Source organism: Mustela erminea, chromosome 12, assembly GCF_009829155.1.
Source record: "Mustela erminea isolate mMusErm1 chromosome 12, mMusErm1.Pri, whole genome shotgun sequence".
In the NCBI taxonomy this organism is placed as follows: Eukaryota; Metazoa; Chordata; class Mammalia; order Carnivora; family Mustelidae; genus Mustela; species Mustela erminea.
Genome location: NC_045625.1, coordinates 22,280,969 through 22,303,230, shown reverse-complemented (window position 1 = coordinate 22,303,230; position 22,262 = coordinate 22,280,969). Strand labels below are relative to the sequence as shown.

The following is a 22,262-nucleotide window of genomic DNA, read 5'->3' as shown; positions in this document are numbered from 1 at the left end:
CACACCCAGCATGGAGCCTGATGCTGGGCTCAGTCTCGGGACCCTGAGATCATGACCTGAGCCAAAATCAAGAACCAAATATGTAATGTACTGAGCCACCCAGGCACCCCAGAAGTCAAAGACTTTAATTAAAAAAAAAAAAAGTATTTATTTATTTCAGAGAGAGAGAGAGAGAGAGAGCGAGTGAGCATGCACAAGTTGGGGGAGGTGCAGAAGGAGAGAGAAAGAGAGAAAATCTCCAGCACGCTCCGTGCTGAGTGTGGAGTCTGATGCGGGTCTCGACACTGCAACCCTAAGATCATCACTTGAACTGAAATAAAGAGTTGGATGCTTAACGGACTGTGCCACCCAGGTGCCCCCTAAGTTGAGAACTTTAAATGAGTCCTCTCAAAGAGTAAATGCCATTATAAGACTTGATTTTGAGACTTCCTCTTTACTTTCTATTTTCTGGGAGTTGGGCCTATATTACCAAAGCTATGATAAAATCTAGAGATGTGATAAGGGAACATGTCGATTTTTTTTCAATAACGTAATTCTGTGTGGCTGAGGCAGGGGAAACATACTGATGGTGAAGTTGTCTTCTTTGCTCTGACTGTGGCCACAGAGGCCGGTGACGATATTTCTAAATCCCCTCTGTTATCCCTGTACTCTGCAGATGTTGCTTCAACATTCTGGTGGTATGGTTGGCTCTCTGTTTTATGTTCCAGAGATTGGGAAGTTGGGAGAGGCACAGGCTCATTTAAAGCCTCTTTAGTGGTTATTTGTATGTCTTTTTTTTTTTTTTTTTTTAAGATAGTTTCTCTCTTCTCCACCTGTCCTTTGGACTTGAAAATACTACTGTATTTTTAAGTAACATACATTTGATATATATACTTAAATAAAAAAAATTAATAAGCTTCCCAATTCTACACGTACTAGTTACCTGCACAGTTTTTACCATCTCCTGTGTAGGGTGGGATACATGAGCAAACATAGGATCCATTCGTATTCAGGCAGGAGGCATACTCACTACAGTCTGACCCAACTGCGCATTCGTCAACGTCTAAAATGAAGACAGCTTACAGGTAGTGAAGTTGATTGATTTTTTTCTTATAATCAAATACTCTTTTTTTTACTTGTAAATCATTATATATTGCTTAATGCATAACACTATAGATACCTTTCTAGAGTGAAAATATAGTAAATATAGTAGTCATGATCACATTGCAGACACACAATAAAAGCTATTATTCCCCCATGTTAGAGGTGGTAAGTACGAGAAGACAGATAGATGGAAACAGTCTCAGTATCGAGCCTGGTAGCAATTCCAAATATTTCTGGCATGTCTGGGGACAGCTGCTTTGTCACTGTGGCTTGCCCAGGGCTTACTGGGATGAGATGACGTTAACAAAGGAATGTCACAAGAAAGCCTCAGGAATTCGGGAAGACTGTCTCCCAGGGAGCTAGAATGAACCCAGATGGTATTGCCAAGATTTATCTCACCAAGGCACGATGGTGCGATGCCATTCCAGCTCCCGTTATCTGTACAGAACATCCTCGAGTCGCCCAGCAAATAGTAGCCATTGTTGCACTGGTAGGTCACTGTGCTGCCAGCGTGGAAATCCTCCGCTGAATAAAAGCCGTTCTCCAGAGGGGGTGGCACCCCGCAGCGGATGCCTGTGAGGGGGCCGGGAAGAGCACAGCTACATGAGGACCGAAATGCTAGACGCACATTTTGTCTGTATTAAGCTAGCGGTTCAGTTAAGCGGGACTTTCTCCTTGAGCATAAACGCAGATGCAGAGCCCTGGGGGTGGGAGGAGGCAGTGGCGGGGCAGGGGGAGGGGCAGGCTGTAGCCAAACTTGTGCCCTCAGCATCCAGCTGACCTTCTGGCTCAGAGCGGGCCTGCCCCTCATTAATGAAAACAAAACATTTCTGAAGGTCACACTAGACACCGTCACGGGTGCTGAAGTTACAGTGATGAGCCACGGAGAAGAGCCCCTGCCTGTGGAGCCTCCTCTCTAGTGGGAGTAGAGAAACAAGCCACAGGAAACACACTTGTCAGCGGGGACAGGTGCTATGGAGGAACTTCACTGATTGCTCCACCTGATGAGGCAGTTGGCTTCCCCTCAGCCCTCACTTCGTATTTCCCTACTTTGCTTTATTTTTCTCCAAAGCCCTTATTTCCGGCCCTTGTTCTTCTTCACTATAAATAAACCATATTTACTTGTTATTTCCTGTCTCTCCCATTTCAGTGTAAACTCCGTAAAAGAGACTTTGTCCCAGCTGTTGCATCGCTAGGACACGGATCGTTGTCTAGCACATAGTATGTGGTTTAAAATCCCTGAGTAAATAAATGACTGGACGCATCCAACCCGAGAGATCTTTTCCCGTCTCCCACCCAGCCGTAACCCACCTCTGTTGGGGCTCCAGCTCCCAGCTCTGTCTTCCCTTCCCATCCCGTTCCCTAGCCCAGCCGGGGGGCAGCCACGGGGCTGGTCCCTTCATCGCCCATCTCCCTCACAGAGAGTGAACTATTCCATGAATAGCTACTGTGTTTACGACTGTGGTGTATTTAGCTTTTATCTAGTATTCCTGAAAAGTGTCCCTGTGCTCCAACATCGGTCGGGAGCTACCGAAAGGCCGTCCACAAAGGCAGCTCACGTTCACAGTGGGGGAGTGGTTGTGTCCACTGTCCTTGATTCAGACAGTACTGCACAGGGTTCCCAACCATCTGGAAGCCTGGATCGCAGAACACACTGACTTTGGAGCCTGGCTTTAAGTTGGCTGATGCGGTTCGCAGATGAGGTACTGATCCTTCTAAAGGTGGACAATCTGCAGGCAGAGAGCACAGGCACATGGATTGTCAGCACCCTCGTGGCAGTGTCACCAGGTCAAGCGTCTCAAATCACGTGTTGTGCCAGCCTCTGAGACCGATGCTACTGCTACTAAGCCACACATGCTACAAGGTGACATGTGACCAGATTACTGGCAAGCAAAGCGACTAAAAAAACAAACCCTATTTGAGGCCACCACTTCTCCTCTTGCCACAAAAGTCAGCTGAATTTTTTTAAGGAAAAAGGGGTATTTTAGAAATATTAATGAAGTGTACTTGTAAGTTATCAAAACCCCTGAATTCTAGGACAGATTTAGAAACCTCTTCATATACACTGAGTTTTATGACCATTCAGAGCTGGATTAGGCAGTGTGTGGGCTGTCACGCCCACTGCTTTTCTCTCTGTGCCATCTGTCCCTAGACGGCTGCTAGGAAGTTACAAGTGCCCATCTCGCACAGGACAGGGCTTTGGTGGCATTTGAAAAATTAACCATCCCCTTCCTCTAACTCTATTTTCCTAATCTTATTTTACCGTCCTCCAAGTTTTCTCCACAGTGAACTCTGTACTCTCCAATACAGCATGTGTTTAAGTATTAAAAAAATAAATCCTTTGGATAAAGGTAGAGTAAGGGTGAATTACTAGCTACACAACAGACTGACAGGCACACGTTACTTGACCAACGATGCATTTTGGAATCATTTCCTTTTGCAGGAAAATCTTGGGAATAGTCAAGAGATGGCAGTTAATAGAAGGAGAACATTCTAACCAGAACAGAATATGCTCTTGTAATTGATCTTCACTCTTCCCACAATTCCAGACAGGAAATCAGGCCAGGCCAACACATTTCCTTTTTTGAGTTCTTCTGGGCATGACGTGGCCAGTGACTTCACCTGGAAGTTTAAACATGCGTCTTTAGATAAACCTTATCTGTTTCCGTATGACAGAGTTATTATATCTTAATTTAGTCGTCTTGAAAACATCCACAGATCAGGGGGGAGGCTGGGGAAGGGAAGGAGGCTTTTGTACAGTATGATTTCGGGGGTAACAGAGAAGTGTCTTCTCTCCCTCTCTCTCCTCCACGCCCATCCTCCCTTCTCCCAAATACGCCAGTTGCCAGATAGTCTGAAATTCTCCACCCAGAATTCTTGTGTCCAGCTCTGCAGTTTATTGAGGTGCTGTAGAGGTTCCCCACACCGCATTCTCCTGTCTTCTGCCTCTGATCCAGAGGTGGGTTAACTCAGGCCTAGACAAGTTCTGCCACTATAATAATAAGGGTAGACATCTGGAAGCCCTCGCTATGTGGCAAACAAGACCACGACTATACCTGTCATGTTGTGTGTGATCTGCTGAAGCTCTACCGCGCCATCTGTCCATCTTTCACAGATAAGAAAACCAAAGCTTCGAGAGATGGAGTTAACAGTTCAAAACCAGCACAACAAGGCTGTGGTAGAACTGGGATTTGAACCCAGGCTGTCAGACTCCAGACTGGCTTTACCACAGGTTCCTCTGTTACTCTCTAAGCATGGTTTTATGGCCAGCCCTCGACTTCTGCATCTTTAGTCAGAGGGATGTGAACCGGTATTCTGATTCTCTCAAGCTCGGAAATTACAAGGTATCTTAAAATTATCTTGTCTAATGAGATTTAAATACATCACCAAGAAACTGAAAAGGGGATTCACTGAAAGTGACTGCTGATAACCTCCGCCTAGCTTAGTCAACCTCCACCTAGCTTAGTCTATGACCATAGCGTCAAATGATATTGGTGGTCAAATGTGAAAACCCAGAGGCCGCAGTAAGATATGGCATCATTAGTCTATTCACATTTTCACTAGGTTTGTACCTTTGCAGCTCATTACTGTCATACACTGAAAATGGAATTGACCTGCTGTGGAGACAGGACATAGTCCCAGAGGTTCAGCTGGCTTATGGAGCCCACAAAAGACTCAGCTGGGTTGAATCCTTCTCCTTTTTGGTCTTGTTCTTGCCCAACAACTAAGGCACCACCACCTAAAAACAGGAGAGAAATAAGGAGGAAGACTGACTTCATGTCTGTTATTCCAAAAATGCTAACTTATTGAAATCACTGCCAATAGAAAGGTATCGGGGAAAATTGTTGAACAACCAAATTACCTACATGTTTTACCTATAAGGACAAATTCAATATTTTATCTAGAGCAACTTAAAAAACATCCACAGAAGGTTTAGAATATTATATTAGATTTACAAACATTTAACTCTAAAAACTGCACATATACATACATATGTGCATGTAATATTTTATGTCAACAAAACAGGTAAGTTCTGTTTTACCTATGTCCTTGCAGGAAGTCACCTTTCGTGACAAGCTACCAGGAACTGCTCTTCATTTTCTTCTTCTTAATCCTGAAATGCTTAAATTTCTATCACCAGTTCTAAGGTAACTACTAATTTTGCCAGTGGCAAATTCAATGGAAACGCTTCATAGTCACCTCTGCTGATTTCTCTTTATCATCAGTTCCTACCGGCCATTTCATTCTATTTAACTGTCCTTCCTGGATGTACTGGATGGTCTGTGTTTGCCCCTCCAGAGATACCTGCCACCCTCCTCAACTCTGCTTTGTGCCCACAAAGGTTCACACCATCTGGCTGCCTTGTTCCTCTGGCTTCTGTTTATACCTGCCCAATGGAAGGACCAACCCAAGATAAGAAAGTCATATGAAAGAGAAGTTTAGTTTCCTGGATACCTTCCTCCCAGGCAAGGTTTAGGTTTGCCTAAATTCTGGCAACAACTCCCACTCCTTGTCACTTTGGGCCCATCTCTTGGGCCATTCCACTGTTGCTAGTCATGGGTGTGTTTTACTGTCATTACTTTGGTTCTCTTAATTCTGCCCACACCTTTGAAAATCCACACTTCCTTAAACTGTCTTTAGTTCTCCTCCTTGGGGGTGCCCCCTGGTTTCCTGCCAGGGCCTGGGCTGATTTCACTTTCTTTTCATGAAGTCATCCTTTCCTGGTTCTCCTCGAATCTTTGTGCTCATTCTTTCTTTCTTTTTTGCCTGCCTCTTAAGACGCTGATGCACTCAGGCTTCTACTCATTGCCTCTGCTCTTCTTCCTTCCACAATCTCCCCATCTGATCTCAGTCCTGCCACTTGATATATGTAGAATCCCTTTCCATGATTTCCCAAACTACGTCCTTTTCTTATTAAAGTAATCATTAAAAATGGATACACGCACAGAAGAAAATTTGAAAAAATAAAGCATAAGGAATTCTTCTTATCCAGGAAAAAAAATCACTTAATGGTTTTGTATATTTCCTCCTAGGTTTTATTTTTATTATTTTTTTTCAGCACATGTGTATGTGTGTGAGAGGTTTCAAAACATACTACTCAGGATCATACTATATATGATGTTTGAATCTGGCTTTTCTTCTTGGACATGGACATTTCATTAAAACTCACTTCATGAGTTTTAATAGCTATTTTATAGATGAATACATAATAATCCATACTTCGCTTAATTAATTAATTAATTAATTAATTAAATAACCATTTCTTATTGGATACTGGAGTTGTTTTCCAAGTTTGGTACAAAAGTATCACTGAGATAAGTATATTGATACATGAGTATTTTATTCAGACCACTGATTATTTCCTTTAACCTGATTCCTGGCAGTTGCATTGTTGTTTGTATGCCAAGGGTTTCTTTAAAGGTTCTCGACAAAAGTTTCTAAATTGCTTCCCAGAAAGGTTGTATCAATTTTCATTCCAGCACTCTAAAGTGTCTTCTATACTGAATCCTTGCCAATCACATCTTATCACTAAAAACAACTCTGTCAATTTAATATCAAGTGGTATCAACCTATGCTTTTACTTGCATGTATTCCTGTGATTAGAATTCAAACTCAGTATGTCTAAAATCCAACAGAAATTCTTCCTTCACCCCTAGGCCTGCTCTGATAATTGTCCTTTTTCCTAGAATTCCTCTCTCAGCTAACAGACTCTTCAGTGGACCCAATCCCCCCTGAAGCGAGCCACTCACTAAAATCTGTCAGTTGGGGCTCTGTAATACTTATGCACTCCAACTCATCCTTTCCTGCCATAGTCAGACAACCACCTCCTCGGGTGGCTACTATTACAGTCGCCGTGGTTTATTTTCTGATCCCTTTAACCTACTTTCACTCTTCTATCAGGGTTTATTTTTCTTAAACACAGAAATGCTAGTTGGTTTTTTTTAACCATAAAGGAAATACATGGTCATTATGAAATATGGGAAAAGAATAAAGAATAAAATCCACCTGCAATCCCACTATCCAGAGATAGCTGAAAGAAAGAATACTTAAAAGAAAAGGAAACACTGCCCCACTTTACCTAATGTCACTTCCTGTTGAAACATTTTTAATGTTTCCTTATTTACTACAAGGAACCTCCAACCTTTCTTCTTTCTATCATGTATGTCATAGAAGGATCTAAACAGAGCAGGTGGATTTTCATATGTGATACTGAGAATCCTATATCACCTAGTACTTCTGCATTCTTTCAAACAAAAATTCCCTGAATACTTTTTATAAGACAGTCTGAGTTCTATTTGAAAAGGGCATAAAAGACAGACAGTATCAGCACTGCCCCAGCCTCTACACTGGATATACTTGTGTCCTATATACACTATCACAAAACAAAACAAGCAACCAAAACATACCAGCAATTCCTCTCTTCCTTGGAAGACAGTTTAGTAACCTTCCATGGCTAGCTCAGCCTGTGTCTTGCTAGTCTTACCATGAGTCCCCAAATGTGTTTCTTACACGGAGTCACACAGCTCACCTAGGAAAAGCTTCTAATAATTCACAGTCTGGGTAATCAGGGAGTAGAAAATGGGAGAGATAACTGTTGACCTTTGTGCAGAAGCAAGGACAAAAAAGCTAGCCAATGTGATGTTCATCTAAGTGCTTCCATGCCTGGCATCTAACAGAATTATATTCCTTTAGCTAAGACATACCAAGTATGGGTGAACCAACAGAGAGGCCCACACCACCGTCAGATAGTTTCCCATCAATATAGACCTTCCAGGCTCCATCAGAACTCCTCCAAGTGATGGCAATGTGGTGCCAACGGTCATCATTCACGGAGGGACAGTCTGTTATCTTTTCCTTGCCATTCACATAAAGAACCCAGCTGTGAAAAGATTCCAGGTAACAGAGTCATCAGTCATATGTCATACTCTCATCTATGGGGCACATTACTATTTTTCTTCTCTTCCTTCTTTTTCTTTCTTTTTTTGTATAGAAAGCGTTTTGAGGAAAACCATTACTTCTTTTTCTCCATTTGCACATAGTTCATAGAGGTAGAGTTGACTTATAAATTACACTTTATTGGGGTTCACTGAAAATTAGTTAATGCTTCTTAGACATGATGGGGTAGGAAAAAGTCTTAGGATAATGAGAGAAGTTGATCCAACTTGAGATAATTTACCAACTGTCTAGAATGGAATGGGAAGAGAATTGCACAAACATCAGACTGGTTTCTTTCCTTTGGAAAAGATGTTTTCCTAAGACCAGGAACAAACTTCAGAGGTCTCATACAAAGTGAGTTCTGTCTCTGGGTTGCCAAAGCAGTCACATGGCAGACGAAGTATGTCAATCCAAAGGCAAAGATAATTGGAACTAAACAAAGATGACCAACAAAAAGAGGGTTCCAACAACTATGTCACTTTGGGGAATGTCAAAAATACTAAGCAGTTTGAAATGAAATATCTTCAAAAGCAACTGGAGAAAAAGGAAAAAAATGGGGAAAATCGATATGGAAGATAAGAATTCATTGAATACCTCTCTCCATATCTTCTTAGTCCTTATCCATAGATGTTTTGGAAAATATGGTCTTTTTATAATACTAATTATTTACCCTTTGTGTTTTCCCATTTTCCTTCCCTATTCAAGTAGGTAACAAGCTCTCTCTTTATATGTATTTTGCCTCAGGGGAGGTTTGTGCAAATTTCTTGGATTTTGTTTTTGAAAGCTCAGGTCCACTAAGGATAAGGTTTGAGGATGGGGAGAGTTCCATCAGAACAGTGAGAGTCCCATGGACTGAGGAGAGGCAAGAGAGCTCAGTGGGGACTGTACCCTAACCTGTAGCAACAGGAGAGGAATTTGGGTAGATCTGAGATGAAAAGGCACCACAGAGTCTGTCTCGACTGAAGGTCAGGATTTCATGTGGCAAAGAGCTGTGATTCTGAGGGGCCCACAGAGGCTGAGGCAGTTCATAGCCTAGTGATAAGCAGTGTGGACTGAGGGCCAGTGATGGAAATCCTGGCTAAGTCTGTGGCTCTTTAGCAAGACTCTGTGATTTTCCAACAAGCTGTGAGGACCCAAGATAGGAAAAGCACTCAGTAGAGAAGGAAGGAGGGTAACAACTGAGACTGACCTTTCTGACAGCCCAGAGAGATGGAGGCCTGCAGGTGAATTAATCGATCCAAAGAGAAATAAACATCAGCTCTTATACCTGAGTCTACAGATGGGTTCATATTTAATATATGTGTTTGCCATGGGTCAATAATGTCACTGAAATCCTTGAACCCCTGCAGGCTCTGATATATAAAAGAAAGTGTCGGTTTTAAGAGTCAGAGTCTGCGACTTAGCTCTACCACTCCGAGAGTGTGAGATTTGGAGAAAATCATGGGGAAAATCATTGAGTCTCTCTGAAACTTTGCTTTGCTACCTAGAAAACTAGTTCCTCAGGTCACTGCAAAGATCAATGAAGTAACACTTAGCAAATAGCAAAACACAGTCCGTGCATAAGGTGCTATCATTGAAACTTTGCTTTCTTACAGAACGTGTCCAGATGCTCTGTTTGACCATTGTCACTCTGCTGTCCTCCTGGAGCACCTGACCCCCTTACTCCTCTATCCCTCAACCCCAGTGTCAGTTCTAACTTGGTGTCAGTTCTAACTTATCTTGGATAAGATCTAGAGTATGGCTTTCCTGACATTTCTGCTTACCCATTATAATCGGTCAGGAGGAAGGTATTGTCACTGCCATTCTCAAGTGCATAGGAGATCGGTGTTCCATAATTATTGGTGTCATTGGATTTCATCCAGAATGTGCAGGTTACAGCCCAGAGAGATGGAAGCACACCATCTAGCATGACGTAACCATAGATACCCGAAACTTCAAAATCCAGGTTAAAGCCTGAAGACTGGTCTACAACAAATAAGAAAAGAGTGTGGACCATGGGAGGCATTTTTCAATTGTCTAAGGTAAGCAGCAGATATGCAGAACTTTTGTCAAAAAGTCCATTTCAGTCAATGTGATTTTATGGGAAGTAGTTTCAGCATAAAATATATAGTATTTACAAAATATACCATACATTCTTTTAAGTAAAAGAATCAATGGGTAACTAAGATAGGGAAAGCACTCAGTAGTGTAAGGGATCAGAGAAATAGGAACTAGCTGGAAGGAGAGGTGGAATTGGGAAGTTAATAAAGACAGAAAACACTAATGCATGTTTGTATGCTGATGGAATGACTCCGCAGAGCAGGGGAATTAAAGGTTCAAGAGAAAAGGGGGAGGTAACTGCTAGGGACACATTCCACCTCTACTCAGGGCCCTTGTTCATCCCTATTTCATGAGCAATTCAGCTCTGCCCCAATCCTGCATACCCCACTCAAGAAAACAAAAGTCCCGCAGCTAAAAGACTCCAGCACCCTGAGAAAACAGCTTAATTCTGATTCTCAGACATGTCTATGGACTCTGAGCTCCTATATCAAGTGTCCTTTCTAAACATGTAGAAGGTGAAGAGTTCTTCTAAATTTCATTTTCTCCATTTTCCCTCTGAGCTTCATTTTCCTCACTTTTGCTATTGGGGATAATTGTAACTAGTCTGCTGGACGGTGGTCAAGATTAAATAAATACAGGGGCGCCTCGGTGGCTCAGTGGGTTAAAGCCTCTGCCTTCAGCTCAGGTCACGATCCCAAGGTCCTGGGATTGAGCCCCATATCAGGCTGTCTGCTCAGCAGGGAGCCTGCTTCCTCCTCTCTCTGTGCTTGCCTCTCTGTCTACTTGTGATGTCTATCAAATAAATAAATAAATCTTTTAAAAAAAGATTAAATAAATACAAAAGGCTTAGCCTCATTTTTGGTATGTAGTCAGTGTTCAGAACAGATAAAAATTGACATTGTTATGATCTCATTATTTTTAGTATTGTTATTAATAACACTGAGCTCACATATACCTGTTTCACACCTGTTGCCTGAAAATCCCGGCTGACATTTACAACTGTATGAGTTTAATTCATCCACACAGGTGGCCTGATTTCTACATGGGTTGGACTGACATTCATTGATGTCTATTTCACAATATGGTCCAGTGAAGCCTGCTGCACACTGGCACCTGAAAGAAACAGAATGTTACTAACATATAGAAATGCATTAGACAAAGTTGTCTCCCATTTATGACAACACTGTCTCAAAAAACTTTGAATACTGAAAGCTCATAGACGCAGAGAACAAACAGGTGGTTGCCTGGGTTGGGGTGGGATGGAGAAATGGGTGAACTGGGGTTTTGTTTTGTTTTTAATTTAGGAAAACTGAGTAAAACAACTCTGAAATGATGAAACATATTTTCCACATCAAGAAAGTGCTTTAACTGTTGGTTATCTTTTATTTTAACGTTCATTTAATTAAACCTATTTAAGACAATATGTATCTGAAGTGTGTAGCAAAAATAGAGTAGGAAGTGGTTCTGGTCCAGGCAAATTATTTACACACTGGGATTTTCTTTCCCCCAAAGAAGTGCTAGGAAAAAATACAAGAAGTTCACATGCTGTTCCAAAGGCTTTATATATATTAAACCAGCCTTTATAACAATGAGGTAACATTATTATCATTCCCCTTTTACAGGTGAGTAAACTGTGGCTCAGAGAGGTTAATCTGCCCAAGTCTCCTTGTTACTAAGTGGTGGATTAGGATTTTAGACCCAGTCTAGGGCCTTGTTCTTCATCAGGATGCTGTACAGTCTCTGTGGTATGCGACACACCATTTAAACCCATCGGAATGGACAATATATCTGATAATGTCAAATGCTGACAAGGGTGTCATGAACCAGGAAATCTCACATAGTGAGTAGAACTACAGTTTGGCAATGTCAAGGGAAGCTGAGGGTTTGCATTCCCAGGACCCGTAATTCCATTTCGACTTATGTGCTCTAGGAACTTACTGCACAGGTGCACAGGACACATGTAGTGAACATTCATAACAGCCTTATTCTATGTGTTTATGAAGAATGGGAAAATAAACCATGGTATAATCCTTTACTGGAATACTAATCAGCAGTTAAAGTAAATAAACTAGAGCCAAATGTATCAATCTTGACAACATACAATGCTGAGTAAAAATAAAACCCAAATTGCAAAAGGAAGTATGTAGTATAATAGTTATTATGTAACTGTAAAACTATATTATGCACTGTTTATGTAGCAACCTATGACGTCTGAATGAAAAAGATATACACCAACTTCAGAACAATGGTTACTACTGAGGAAGAAGAATGTGTGTGTGTGTGTGTGTGTGTGTGGGTTTTGAGGGAAATCCAAAACGATCTTTAGAAGGTATTTCTTTAAAACAAAAGATGTGAATCTAATAGGGAAAGATGCTAAGGTTTGATAATTACCATGATGAGTGTGTGATTTTTATTGTTCTTGGTAATTTTCTGTATGCCTGAAATATTTTTTAATTAAAAAGGACCTGTCCCATACATGTTACTTAACATTGTTATTAGCACGTTTACACTGAAATCAGGGGCAGGGGATTCTTTACTGAGTTCTCTGTATTCGATGACAAATCTATTTTAGCTAGACTTTCACTCATCTGTATCCACCTATGTTTGATATTCTAGCAATCCAATATCCTTGTCTATGAAATAGGTTCACTTTGGTGACAACTAACGTTCCCTTTGAATTAAGAGAGTTTACCTTTATGTTTCCTCTAGTTAGGACTTAGACAAATTTATAATTCGATTGTTTTTGACTCTGGGGAGAATTTAGAACGCTTGTTGTTTATCTGGAAATTTCTCATTGCCTGTGGTTAGGCACCTATATGCCAGAAGATGTAAAAAACCTACGAAAAGATGAAGCTACACTGCTAAGATTTCACATCAAGAGTGAAAGTCTCACTGGCAGAATCGGTTGCCTATTTCTTCTGGATCGTGCCCTGGCTGTTTGTTGGGGGACAGTAATGAAGGGCACTGAGCCACAAGAGGACTGGGAAATTTTGCAACTGGGTACTTTTTTGCCCCTTTCTTTTAACTTTTATAAACTTCCACAGACAGTGGCATGTTGAGGACAATAAAGTTTCCTAAGATTTTGCAAGTAAGACCAGTCCATCGTTCCTACTGCAGAAGCTACAGACCCTGCGAGGGGAACAGGATGTAATATAGGGCCAACTTGACAGTGATGAAGGAGAGTGTTGATTTTCAAACTGTATTCTCCCGGCACCCCAAGAGCTGCCTCAGAAAGGCAAAGGATGTCTCCTCTACAAATACTACTGTTTTCAAACATGAAAGGTTAGTTTTCATGTTAGATTTCTTATGAACCAAGGGTTACTAAACTTAAAAAAAAAAATGTTTGAAAACCACAGATATAGAATGTACACTGGCTCTTTGACAGGATGATGGCACAATTCCTTTTGACGTTGGCTTGTGCAACAACTCTGGCTAAAACACAAGACACTTGACGATGAGCTCTGTCTAGTGCTTTGGTATTTATTTCTGTGTTAGTGTGTTTTCTTTCATCTTTCATGACTTCCCAAGTACAGAACGGTGGTTTTCATATCTGGCCATGCATCAGAATCATTAGGGAGCTTAAAACATATAGGCTATATATTTTAAAATTACAGACTCTACTCCAGACTTAGTGAATCAGAACCTCAGGTGGTAGGGAGAGTCTACCGCAGCCTATCCTTGGGCTAGAATTAGGGAGTGGCTGACTTGGGACTTGAAGGAACGCTCCATAAAGGCTGCAGAATGACAGAATGGTTGAGAAAATAAAATTAGTGCAAAGGACCACACTTAGGGCTTTACCTGAAGCTACTGGCACCATCTTTACACGTAGCTCCATTTTTGCATGGTTGACTGAGACATTCATCCACATTTTTTTCACACCGGGTACCCAAGAATCCAGGAGGGCATTTGCACAAGAATCCCCCAACCTGATCTTCACAGAGTCCATTATTTAAGCATGGGCTTGACTGGCATTCATCAACTTCCGTTTCACAGTGCAGGCCTGGGGATGGGGGAGGGTGAGAAAGAGCCCAAATGTTAACCCGCCTGGGAAACAAAGATGGAAGTGTGCACTTCCCGGAGGAAGTTGCTCCTGAAGGATCAGAAGGGAAGGAGGAAGTTGCTCCTGAAGGATTAGAAGGGAAGCGGCCGGACTACTGGCCTCTCACACTGGTTTGAGATCCACTCTTGAATGAACTTTGGCTTTTGTAAGGCATTTTAGGATTGTGTTTTGGATAATCTGCTCTTTTCATCTCAGGTCTTTCTGAAACTAACATTCGTAATAGACATCTAATTGAGGCTATGTTTAAAAAAAAAAAAACTAGCAAATTTAGTTCAAAATTTTCCTGTTTCTTTGATCTTGGCTTTTTCCTCTGTTTCTTTGACATTGCCTTTTTCCTTCACTGGTCATTTTTTGGGGAACTCTCTCTTTATAAATTGTATATACATATATATAACTTTTTATATATGTGGGTTATATATATATGATATACTTATCATATTGTTTAGCATCTATTTATTTCCAGTTCCTTCTTGAATGTTTATCTTAGCATATAAACTCTTGTCTTCTCTATGTCTCTTTTTCTTTCTGTCTCCTTTTTCTCTCCCTCTCTCATTTTCTCTCTTACACACACAGTTTTTTCTATGCTATTTGGGAGTAACTGCACCCTTGATGCCCTTTGACCCCAAAATACTTCAGCGTGAATTTCCTAAAAAATAAGGACTTTCTCTTGGCTAATCACAGCACAGTTACAAAATCAGAAAATGAACATAAACATAATATAATGTTTAAAAATGTAGTGATTTGCGGTGCTTTTCAGGACAATGCAACAATGCAGGAAGAATGGAAACATCTCACCTGTGTATCCTTTCATACAGGTGCAGAGATAGCTAGCCAAGCCATCAATGCAGGTTCCTTTATTTAAACAAGGACTAGAGTTACACTCGTTTATATTCTCTTCACATAGCTTCCCTGTAAGGAATTGTAGAATATTTTAACTGGAGGAAACGTGAAAGGAATTTTAGATGAATATTTTCAAGCAAGCTGTTCAGGTGTAACAGCAGAACAATCAGAAATCGTGGCTAATATGTTTGTGAAAAACTTTCCTCTTTGCCAAATACATTGAAATAAGATGTTTTCTTTCATTCTAGTTATTGCAAAAATTTTCTAGCAAGAAATCTGACATTCAATATACAATGGAAAATGATAACTATGATTATCTAGCTTTTTTTAAAATTAGGGTGACAAGTATGATCTATTTTAAAAATTTTATATTATTTGCTAAATGTTCACCTCTTTGTTGAATTTATTCCCTGAGTTCTTAAATATGACTTGCTTATCTACTAGTTGCAGGTTTGTACCCTTAAGAAACATATCCCCAGGGTGCCTGGGTGGCTCAGTGGGTTAAGCCTCTGCCTTCAGTTCAGGTCATGATCCCAGGGTCCTGGGATCAAGTACCACATAGGGCTCTCTGCTCAGCGGGGAGCCTGCTTCCCTTCCTCTCTGTCTGCCTGCCTCTCTGCCTACTTGTGATCTCTGTCAAATAAATAAATAAAATCTTTAAAAAGAAAAGAAAAGAAAAAACAAAAAACATATCCCCAATAATCCCACACACTCAGCCTCTGGCAACTACCATTCTACTATCTATTTCTTATTTATTTATTTATCTATTTATTTATTTGAGACATGGCGAAAGACACACAGAGAGAGAGCACAAGCGGGGAAGAGGGTCATAGGGAAAGGAGAAGCAGACCCTCTGCTTAGCCCAATGGGAGGGAGCGAGGGAGCCCAATGCAGGGCTCAATCTCAGGACCCCAAGATCATGACCAGAGCCAAAGTCAGATGCTTAACAGACTAAGCCACCCAGACACCCCTCTACTATCCATTTCTATGGGCTTGCCTTTTTTAGATTCCACATATAAGTGAGATCATACAATATGTCTATCTCTGTCTGACTTATCTCACTGAGCATATGCCTTCAATTTTAATCCATGTTGTTGCAAATGGCAGGATTTCCTTCTTTTTATGGCTGAATAATATTCCATTACATGTGACTCAATCACGTTTTCTTTATCCATTCATCCCTGAGGTACACTTAAGCTTACTCCCATATCTTGGCTATTGTGAACAATGCTACAATCAGCAAACCTTCTAGATAATGATTTCATTTCCTTTGGACAGATACCCAGTAGCAAAATTGCTCGATCATGCAGTAGTTCTGTTTTTAATTTCCTGAGGAGCCTCCATATTGTTTTCCATAGTGGCTGCACCAAACTTACCTTCCCACCAACAGTGCACAAGGGTTCCCGTTTCTTCACATCCCCACCACCACTGTTCACTCTTGTCTTTCCCTGATAGCCATTTGAACAGGTGTGAGGTGGTATTTACTGTGGTTTTGATTTCTAGCAATGGAATTTTAATGATGCCAAGGTTTATATTATAAAAACGAGAAACTTTCTTCTTACCTGCATAACCAGGTGGGCAATCACAAATGAATTCCCCAATTAGGTCTTTACAAATTCCACTGTTGAGGCAGGGCAGTGAGCTGCATTCATCAATGTCTGTTTCACACTTTAAGCCTAAAATGCAAACAAAATACTGAAGGAAGTCAAAGAGCAGGATCAACAGGAACAGAACGTGATCATTTAAAGGTAATTATCTTAATAATCTGAATTTATAGGGGATGGTAGTGGTGAAGGAAAGGGCAAAATTCCTTAAGTGCTATCATCTAGCTAAGTTTTTAGTGAAAGTACTGACTCTTTCTAGAGACCCCAGATATCTTGGGGCACCTAGCGGGTACCGTCAGTTAAGCATCCGACTCTTGGTTTTGGCTCAGGTCATGATCTCAGGTCATGAGACTGAGTCCTGTGTCAGGCTCTGTGCTCACTGTGGAGTCTTCTTGGTTTTCTCACTCCCTCCTCCTCTGATACCCTGCCCTGTTCTCTCTTTCTCTCAAATAAATAAAAATCTTTTAAAAGGTATCCTTATAAGGAAGAGAGCCTGAGTGGCTCAGTAGGTTGGGCTTCTGACTCTTGGTTTTGGTTCAGGTTGTGATCTCAGGGTCCTGGGATCTGGACCCTGTATCAGGCTCCATGCTCAGCAGTGGGTCTGCTTTTCCCTCTTCCTTCCCTTTGGTCCCTCCCCCGCTTACTCGCTCTCTCTCAAATAAATCAATGAATAAAATCTTAAAAAAAAGAAAAGATATACTTATAAGGATACATAAAAGAGAGCAGAATATCCCACGTTAGAAGTTGGTGGGCAGGGGAAGACCTGGGAACATAAAATTAGTTTAACTCCAAAGTGAAAAATATAGGGTCATATATACTTGTGATCATGGCCATGTGGCTGAGGAGTAGGAGTGGGGCTAAGTCCTGCCAGATAGCAGTGCATGTGCCAAGTGTCCTCGAGGGGGACATGTCTTCTAATACAGTGCATATAAGCTATCTGTGGGCTAGCTCTGCCAGAAGCCCATGTTTTTCCTCTACACCAGGGGGTCTTAAAGTGTGGCCCCTGGACCAAGAGCATCAGCAATTACCTGGGAATGTGATAGAAATGCAAATTATCAAAACTTTCCTAGATCTAGAGTCACAAATTCTGGGTGAGGGTCTAGCACTCTGTTTTAAGAAGCCCTCCAGATGATTCTGATGCACATAAAAATTTGAGAAATATTGTCTAAATTATGCCCTTTCTCGACCACCACTTGCTTATAAAATTCTAGGACAAGATCCATTATTCCTTATGGAATGTCAGGACAAAAAATTTTACAAAAATTGAGACACATACATATACAATATAAGTAAGCTGAAATAAGTAGAATTTTTTTTTTAAGATTTTATTTATTTGTCAGAGAGAGAGAGGGAGAGAGAGTGAGCACAGGCAGACAGAATGGCAGGCAGAGGCAGAGGGAGAAGCAGGCTCCCTGCTGAGCAAGGAGCCCGATGTGGGACTCGATCCCAGGACGCTGGGATCATGACCTGAGCCGAAGGCAGTCGCTTAACCAACTGAGCCACCCAGGCGTCCCAAGTAGAATATTCTTGATAGCCCTGGGCTACATTCCTTTTCCAATTCTCCTTTTGCTCATTTTGTGGTGAATTCTTTTATTTTAATACTATCTTTCTCATTGAAATGACATTTTGTGTTAGCTGTACAAAAGCCAAAAAAAAAGAGGCAAAAACTATTTCTAAGAGAAAATAGTGAACTATTACTTGAAATAAATTGTAATTTTAAGATATAGGTCATTTCCCCCTCAAAAATTATATTTCTGAACTGAACTGGAATGTGAATTACACTACAAGAAAATATAATTCTTGCAAAATTTCTACATAACCAAGTTCAAACCATATTGTTTTTCCAGGAACAGTTTCCAGAAAGATAGAAATGGAGCAACAAATCATAGCTATTCATAGGAACTTCCACTAATGTGAAGCCAATGAGAGAAACTGGAGTTTGTTTAAAAATATTTATGCTGGACAACCCGTTCTATGTTGGGTATCACATCATACATTTAATTTGTGTTAGAATGGAACCTTGGTCATGGTCTCTGAAACTGTATTCCTATTTAAATTGTGAGTTATGATATGACTTTTTCCATAGAGAAGATGATTCTTGATTCTTCCTCCAAAATGTGAAAGGAAAACTGTTATTTGTAAGATATGCACACGTTTTTTCACCTTGTTTTATCTTGTTCAACCAAATTTTTGTGCACTGACATAGTCCAGTGTATTTAACTCACAGGGTTCATTTTTAGTGTTTCAAAGTTTGATGTGCAAGTCACAATGATTTTATCGAAAAAATATACTAAAATTTGCATTCTTCTTTGTTACCTGTATATCCAGGTGGACAGAGACAAACATAACCACTTCCAAGCTGTTGGCAGGTTCCACTATTGCGGCAGGGGTTCAAGAAACATTCATGGAAAACCTACGGGTAGCAAAAAGAAATCTATCAGAGACAAAACACTCCAATCATATCAAAGCGATCCTGAGTAGGGAGTTTGAAGGTTTGCAGCACTAGACAGGTGGTTCCTGTTTCCAGGTGAGTTCACTCAAGCTAGCTGGACCACTGCCTGCATAATATTGGTGCCCGCCATATACGGACACAAAGAATATATCTTACTCTTGAGTGACATTCTGAAGTGTTTCTAAATGCTGGCTGCATGTTAGAAACCATCTGAGGTGCTTTGAGGTGCTCTAAAAGTAGAAAGGCTAGGGCCCCACCCCAGACCAGCTCAATCAGAATCTCTGAGGTTGGGATCTGAACATCATTATATTTTAAAGTTGCCTAGTGGATTCTATTATGTCTCCAGGGTTGGGAGTTACTGCTCTATGGGTTCTTACAAATTTTTGTCTTCTAGGCTCAGTTTCAAATATGATTTACAAGGCCCTTACAAGTCAATATGTTTGGACAAGATGGCTGGAAGCTGAAATAAGAAATACAACCTTATTATCCTCCTTAAAAATACTTAGGGCCAAAGAATTCATCTTGACATTGGGTTAGGTCTATGCAGAGTAATGGCTGAATCTACCAAAGTAATTGGTCTTTAGTAGTCTTTTTTTTTTTTTAAGAAAAACAATAGTTTAGTTATGTTCATGAGTTATGTTCCTTAGTTTTTTTGAAATCCATACATTATTCCAATAAATGATCTTTTTTTCTAACAAAAAATTTAAATAATTTTCATAAACATTGAGGAACTCTTCCTGCCAATCAGAAAAGGCCTTTGGCTAAACCAAATGCCTCTTACTCAAATAATGGATTATGCTTGAGGTAAGTGCTAATTATTAGTGAATTTAAAGGCTCCCACATCTACACATTCTCTATGCCAGCCATTGTTGGGGAGAATTCCCAATTTTTGGTAGTTAGAACTCTTCCAATGGTGCATTTTTAGAAAGTTCTTAGGTGAATACTATTATTCATTGATAATGTTTCTGAGACTTGATTACTTGAAGTTTCAACTCTGGTAGTTTTCCTCTGTGTAGCATGTGTAATGACAGAGTGTTTTCCAAACACTTCACTGGAGAAGATTCTATAACTATAAAAGGGACTTGCCTGACTGCTGACTTCATACTTCTTTTTGATATGTCCAGGAGAAGCACGGGGCACTATACTTTCCTCTGCTGCTGAGAATGTTGAGCCAAAAGCTAGTAAGATTAATAAGAAAACATTAGAAAAACCGTATTAGTGTGCGGTATTTATTGCCTATAAGTAAATTCTACCTAAATACTACGGTCAATATTCTAGTTCTCAGAGTAGGTAAAGTCACATATATTTTGATTAGGAATAGTGAAAAAAAGAGCATAGAGATGGATAGGATACATCATTAAATCCTAGACTCTCAGAAAGAAACTGGGCAGTTATCAAGTTCAATGTACCCAAAGTAAGAATCATTGAGTTACTGTCATCAAAAAGGCCTCAAATGACCAGACATCCAAATCCACAGAAAATAGCAATACTCATAGTTGAAGCTACCATGAGACAAACACAGGTCTCCAACACGTGGGATTACATAAGAAATGAAGCATCTTCTTCTTACTGGAGCAATCTGCGATGGACCTGGTACCACTGGTGGCTGTAGTTCCGTGAAAGGGACAAGATAGGCAGAAGGACTTCCCTGGATTGGGTTGGTAGTAGTCTCGTGGACATGGGTAACAGGGCGTTAATCCAGAACGAGAGAATTCTCCTACTGGACAAGGTACTGCAAAGGTAAAAAATCATTTGTAAGTCCAAACAACATATTTTACTTTCAATAGAGGTACATTAACCCTCGGTTATAAGAAAGCTACTGAACTGCTGATATATTCTCTGGCACATATTTAATAACTATACTATTTTATTGCATCAGATAAACATTCTGCTGTTTCCTTCCTCTCTTAACAACACATATTAACTCAATAAAAATTTGAATTCAGTAATATTGTATTCTGATTTTTCCACTTTATATCCTCAGCATTCCACAAACTGTTAAATAACATGGTGTTTCATAAAAGGAAAATATTGCATGTCAGTGACAGGACATGATTGAGCTAACATTTCCTCTACTACAGGACATTTAGGTGTTTGTATTTGTTAGCTATTATAAATAATGCTGACCATAAAATTTTCTGCATAAACCCTATAAAAAACTCTGATTATTTCTTAGGGATAACAGTTGAATTTGAACGATGAATATGAGTAGTTGAACCTATAGATCTAAAGATGACAGGAAACTTAAAGCCAATAATATATGTCAAATCATCAAAAAATAAATAAATAAAAATGGTTCTGACTTATGGGCCCATTAGTAATATATGGAATTACTCTTACTGCATACTGATTACTGATAATGATCATTTAAATACGTTTTTTTTCCATTTGAAAGTGAAAAATAGAATTGCACTGTTATTTTAACTTGCATTTCCATGATAAATTAAGTTTTTTTTTTCATGTTTGTCAAAAATTTTATTTCTTCTGTGTTGTTGTCTCTTCTGTACGGGGAAGAGGGCCTTTTTTTTTTTTAACTTTTAAACCTTTTAATGTTATTTTGTATTAGACATGCTTTTTATTAACAACATCCTGTTGAATACTGTGACTTAACCAAATCTGAAATTCTCTTGCTAATAATTGGTAGAATATTAACCAAACAAGAAATAGCTTCAAACATAACATGAACCTGCATTTTCTTTGATAAATTTTGGTTGCATCTGTCATAGCTACAGTGAGGCGGACCAGTCATGACTACATCTCTGGGCTGGGATTTTAGATTGTGACCCAAAGATGAATTCAACATGTTCTTTTCCTTGTGCGAACTGGTGTCATCTACATGAGCCCTTAAACCACTATGAATGGAGAAAACCACTAAAACTGTTAAGACTTGTCTGCATAAATTTAAACATAGAAGATAGAACACAAAGAAGTAGCTATTTGGGAATCTCGGCATATTTATCACGTAGGCTTTGGATTTTTAATAAAAATTAGTTTGGCAGAAATGATTAGCAATATGGCTGAAAAATTTAGAAATGCACTCAAGGCTCAACAGAGCAGGATAGTCCAAATAATGGCATCTTTTTTGGGGGGGGGGCATGACCATAAACATTAAATAAACAATAAGGCATTTGTGGTAATCTCAAGATGTTTAGATCAAAGTTTTTAAGGAAAAACAGGCAGCCACATCTTTTGCAAAAGTGCTCTTTTATATCACTGACAAAAAGTCAGGAGTCAAATCAAGAGATGG

General features: G+C 40.0%; 1 protein-coding gene across 5 annotated transcripts in view; it reads right to left on the bottom strand.

Moving 5' to 3' along the window:
* The window catches only part of SVEP1 (sushi, von Willebrand factor type A, EGF and pentraxin domain containing 1), a 180,227-nt gene that overhangs the window by 59,415 nt on the left and 98,550 nt on the right, over nt 1-22,262 (bottom strand). For 4 of the 5 annotated variants that reach the window (XM_032308801.1, XM_032308803.1, XM_032308804.1 and 1 more), the window contains 14 exons: nt 20,586-20,747; nt 20,102-20,193; nt 18,880-18,976; nt 16,522-16,635; nt 14,915-15,028; nt 13,858-14,059; nt 11,015-11,172; nt 9,783-9,984; nt 7,788-7,963; nt 4,698-4,822; nt 3,582-3,705; nt 2,643-2,813; nt 1,483-1,656; nt 923-1,042 (listed from right to left, as the gene is read on the bottom strand). In XM_032308801.1, the coding sequence (XP_032164692.1) occupies nt 923-1,042; nt 1,483-1,656; nt 2,643-2,813; nt 3,582-3,705; nt 4,698-4,822; nt 7,788-7,963; nt 9,783-9,984; nt 11,015-11,172; nt 13,858-14,059; nt 14,915-15,028; nt 16,522-16,635; nt 18,880-18,976; nt 20,102-20,193; nt 20,586-20,747 (2,031 nt within the window). The remainder of the gene's footprint in view (nt 1-922; nt 1,043-1,482; nt 1,657-2,642; nt 2,814-3,581; nt 3,706-4,697; nt 4,823-7,787; nt 7,964-9,782; nt 9,985-11,014; nt 11,173-13,857; nt 14,060-14,914; nt 15,029-16,521; nt 16,636-18,879; nt 18,977-20,101; nt 20,194-20,585; nt 20,748-22,262) is intronic. The other variant, XM_032308802.1, reaches the window with a different exon arrangement.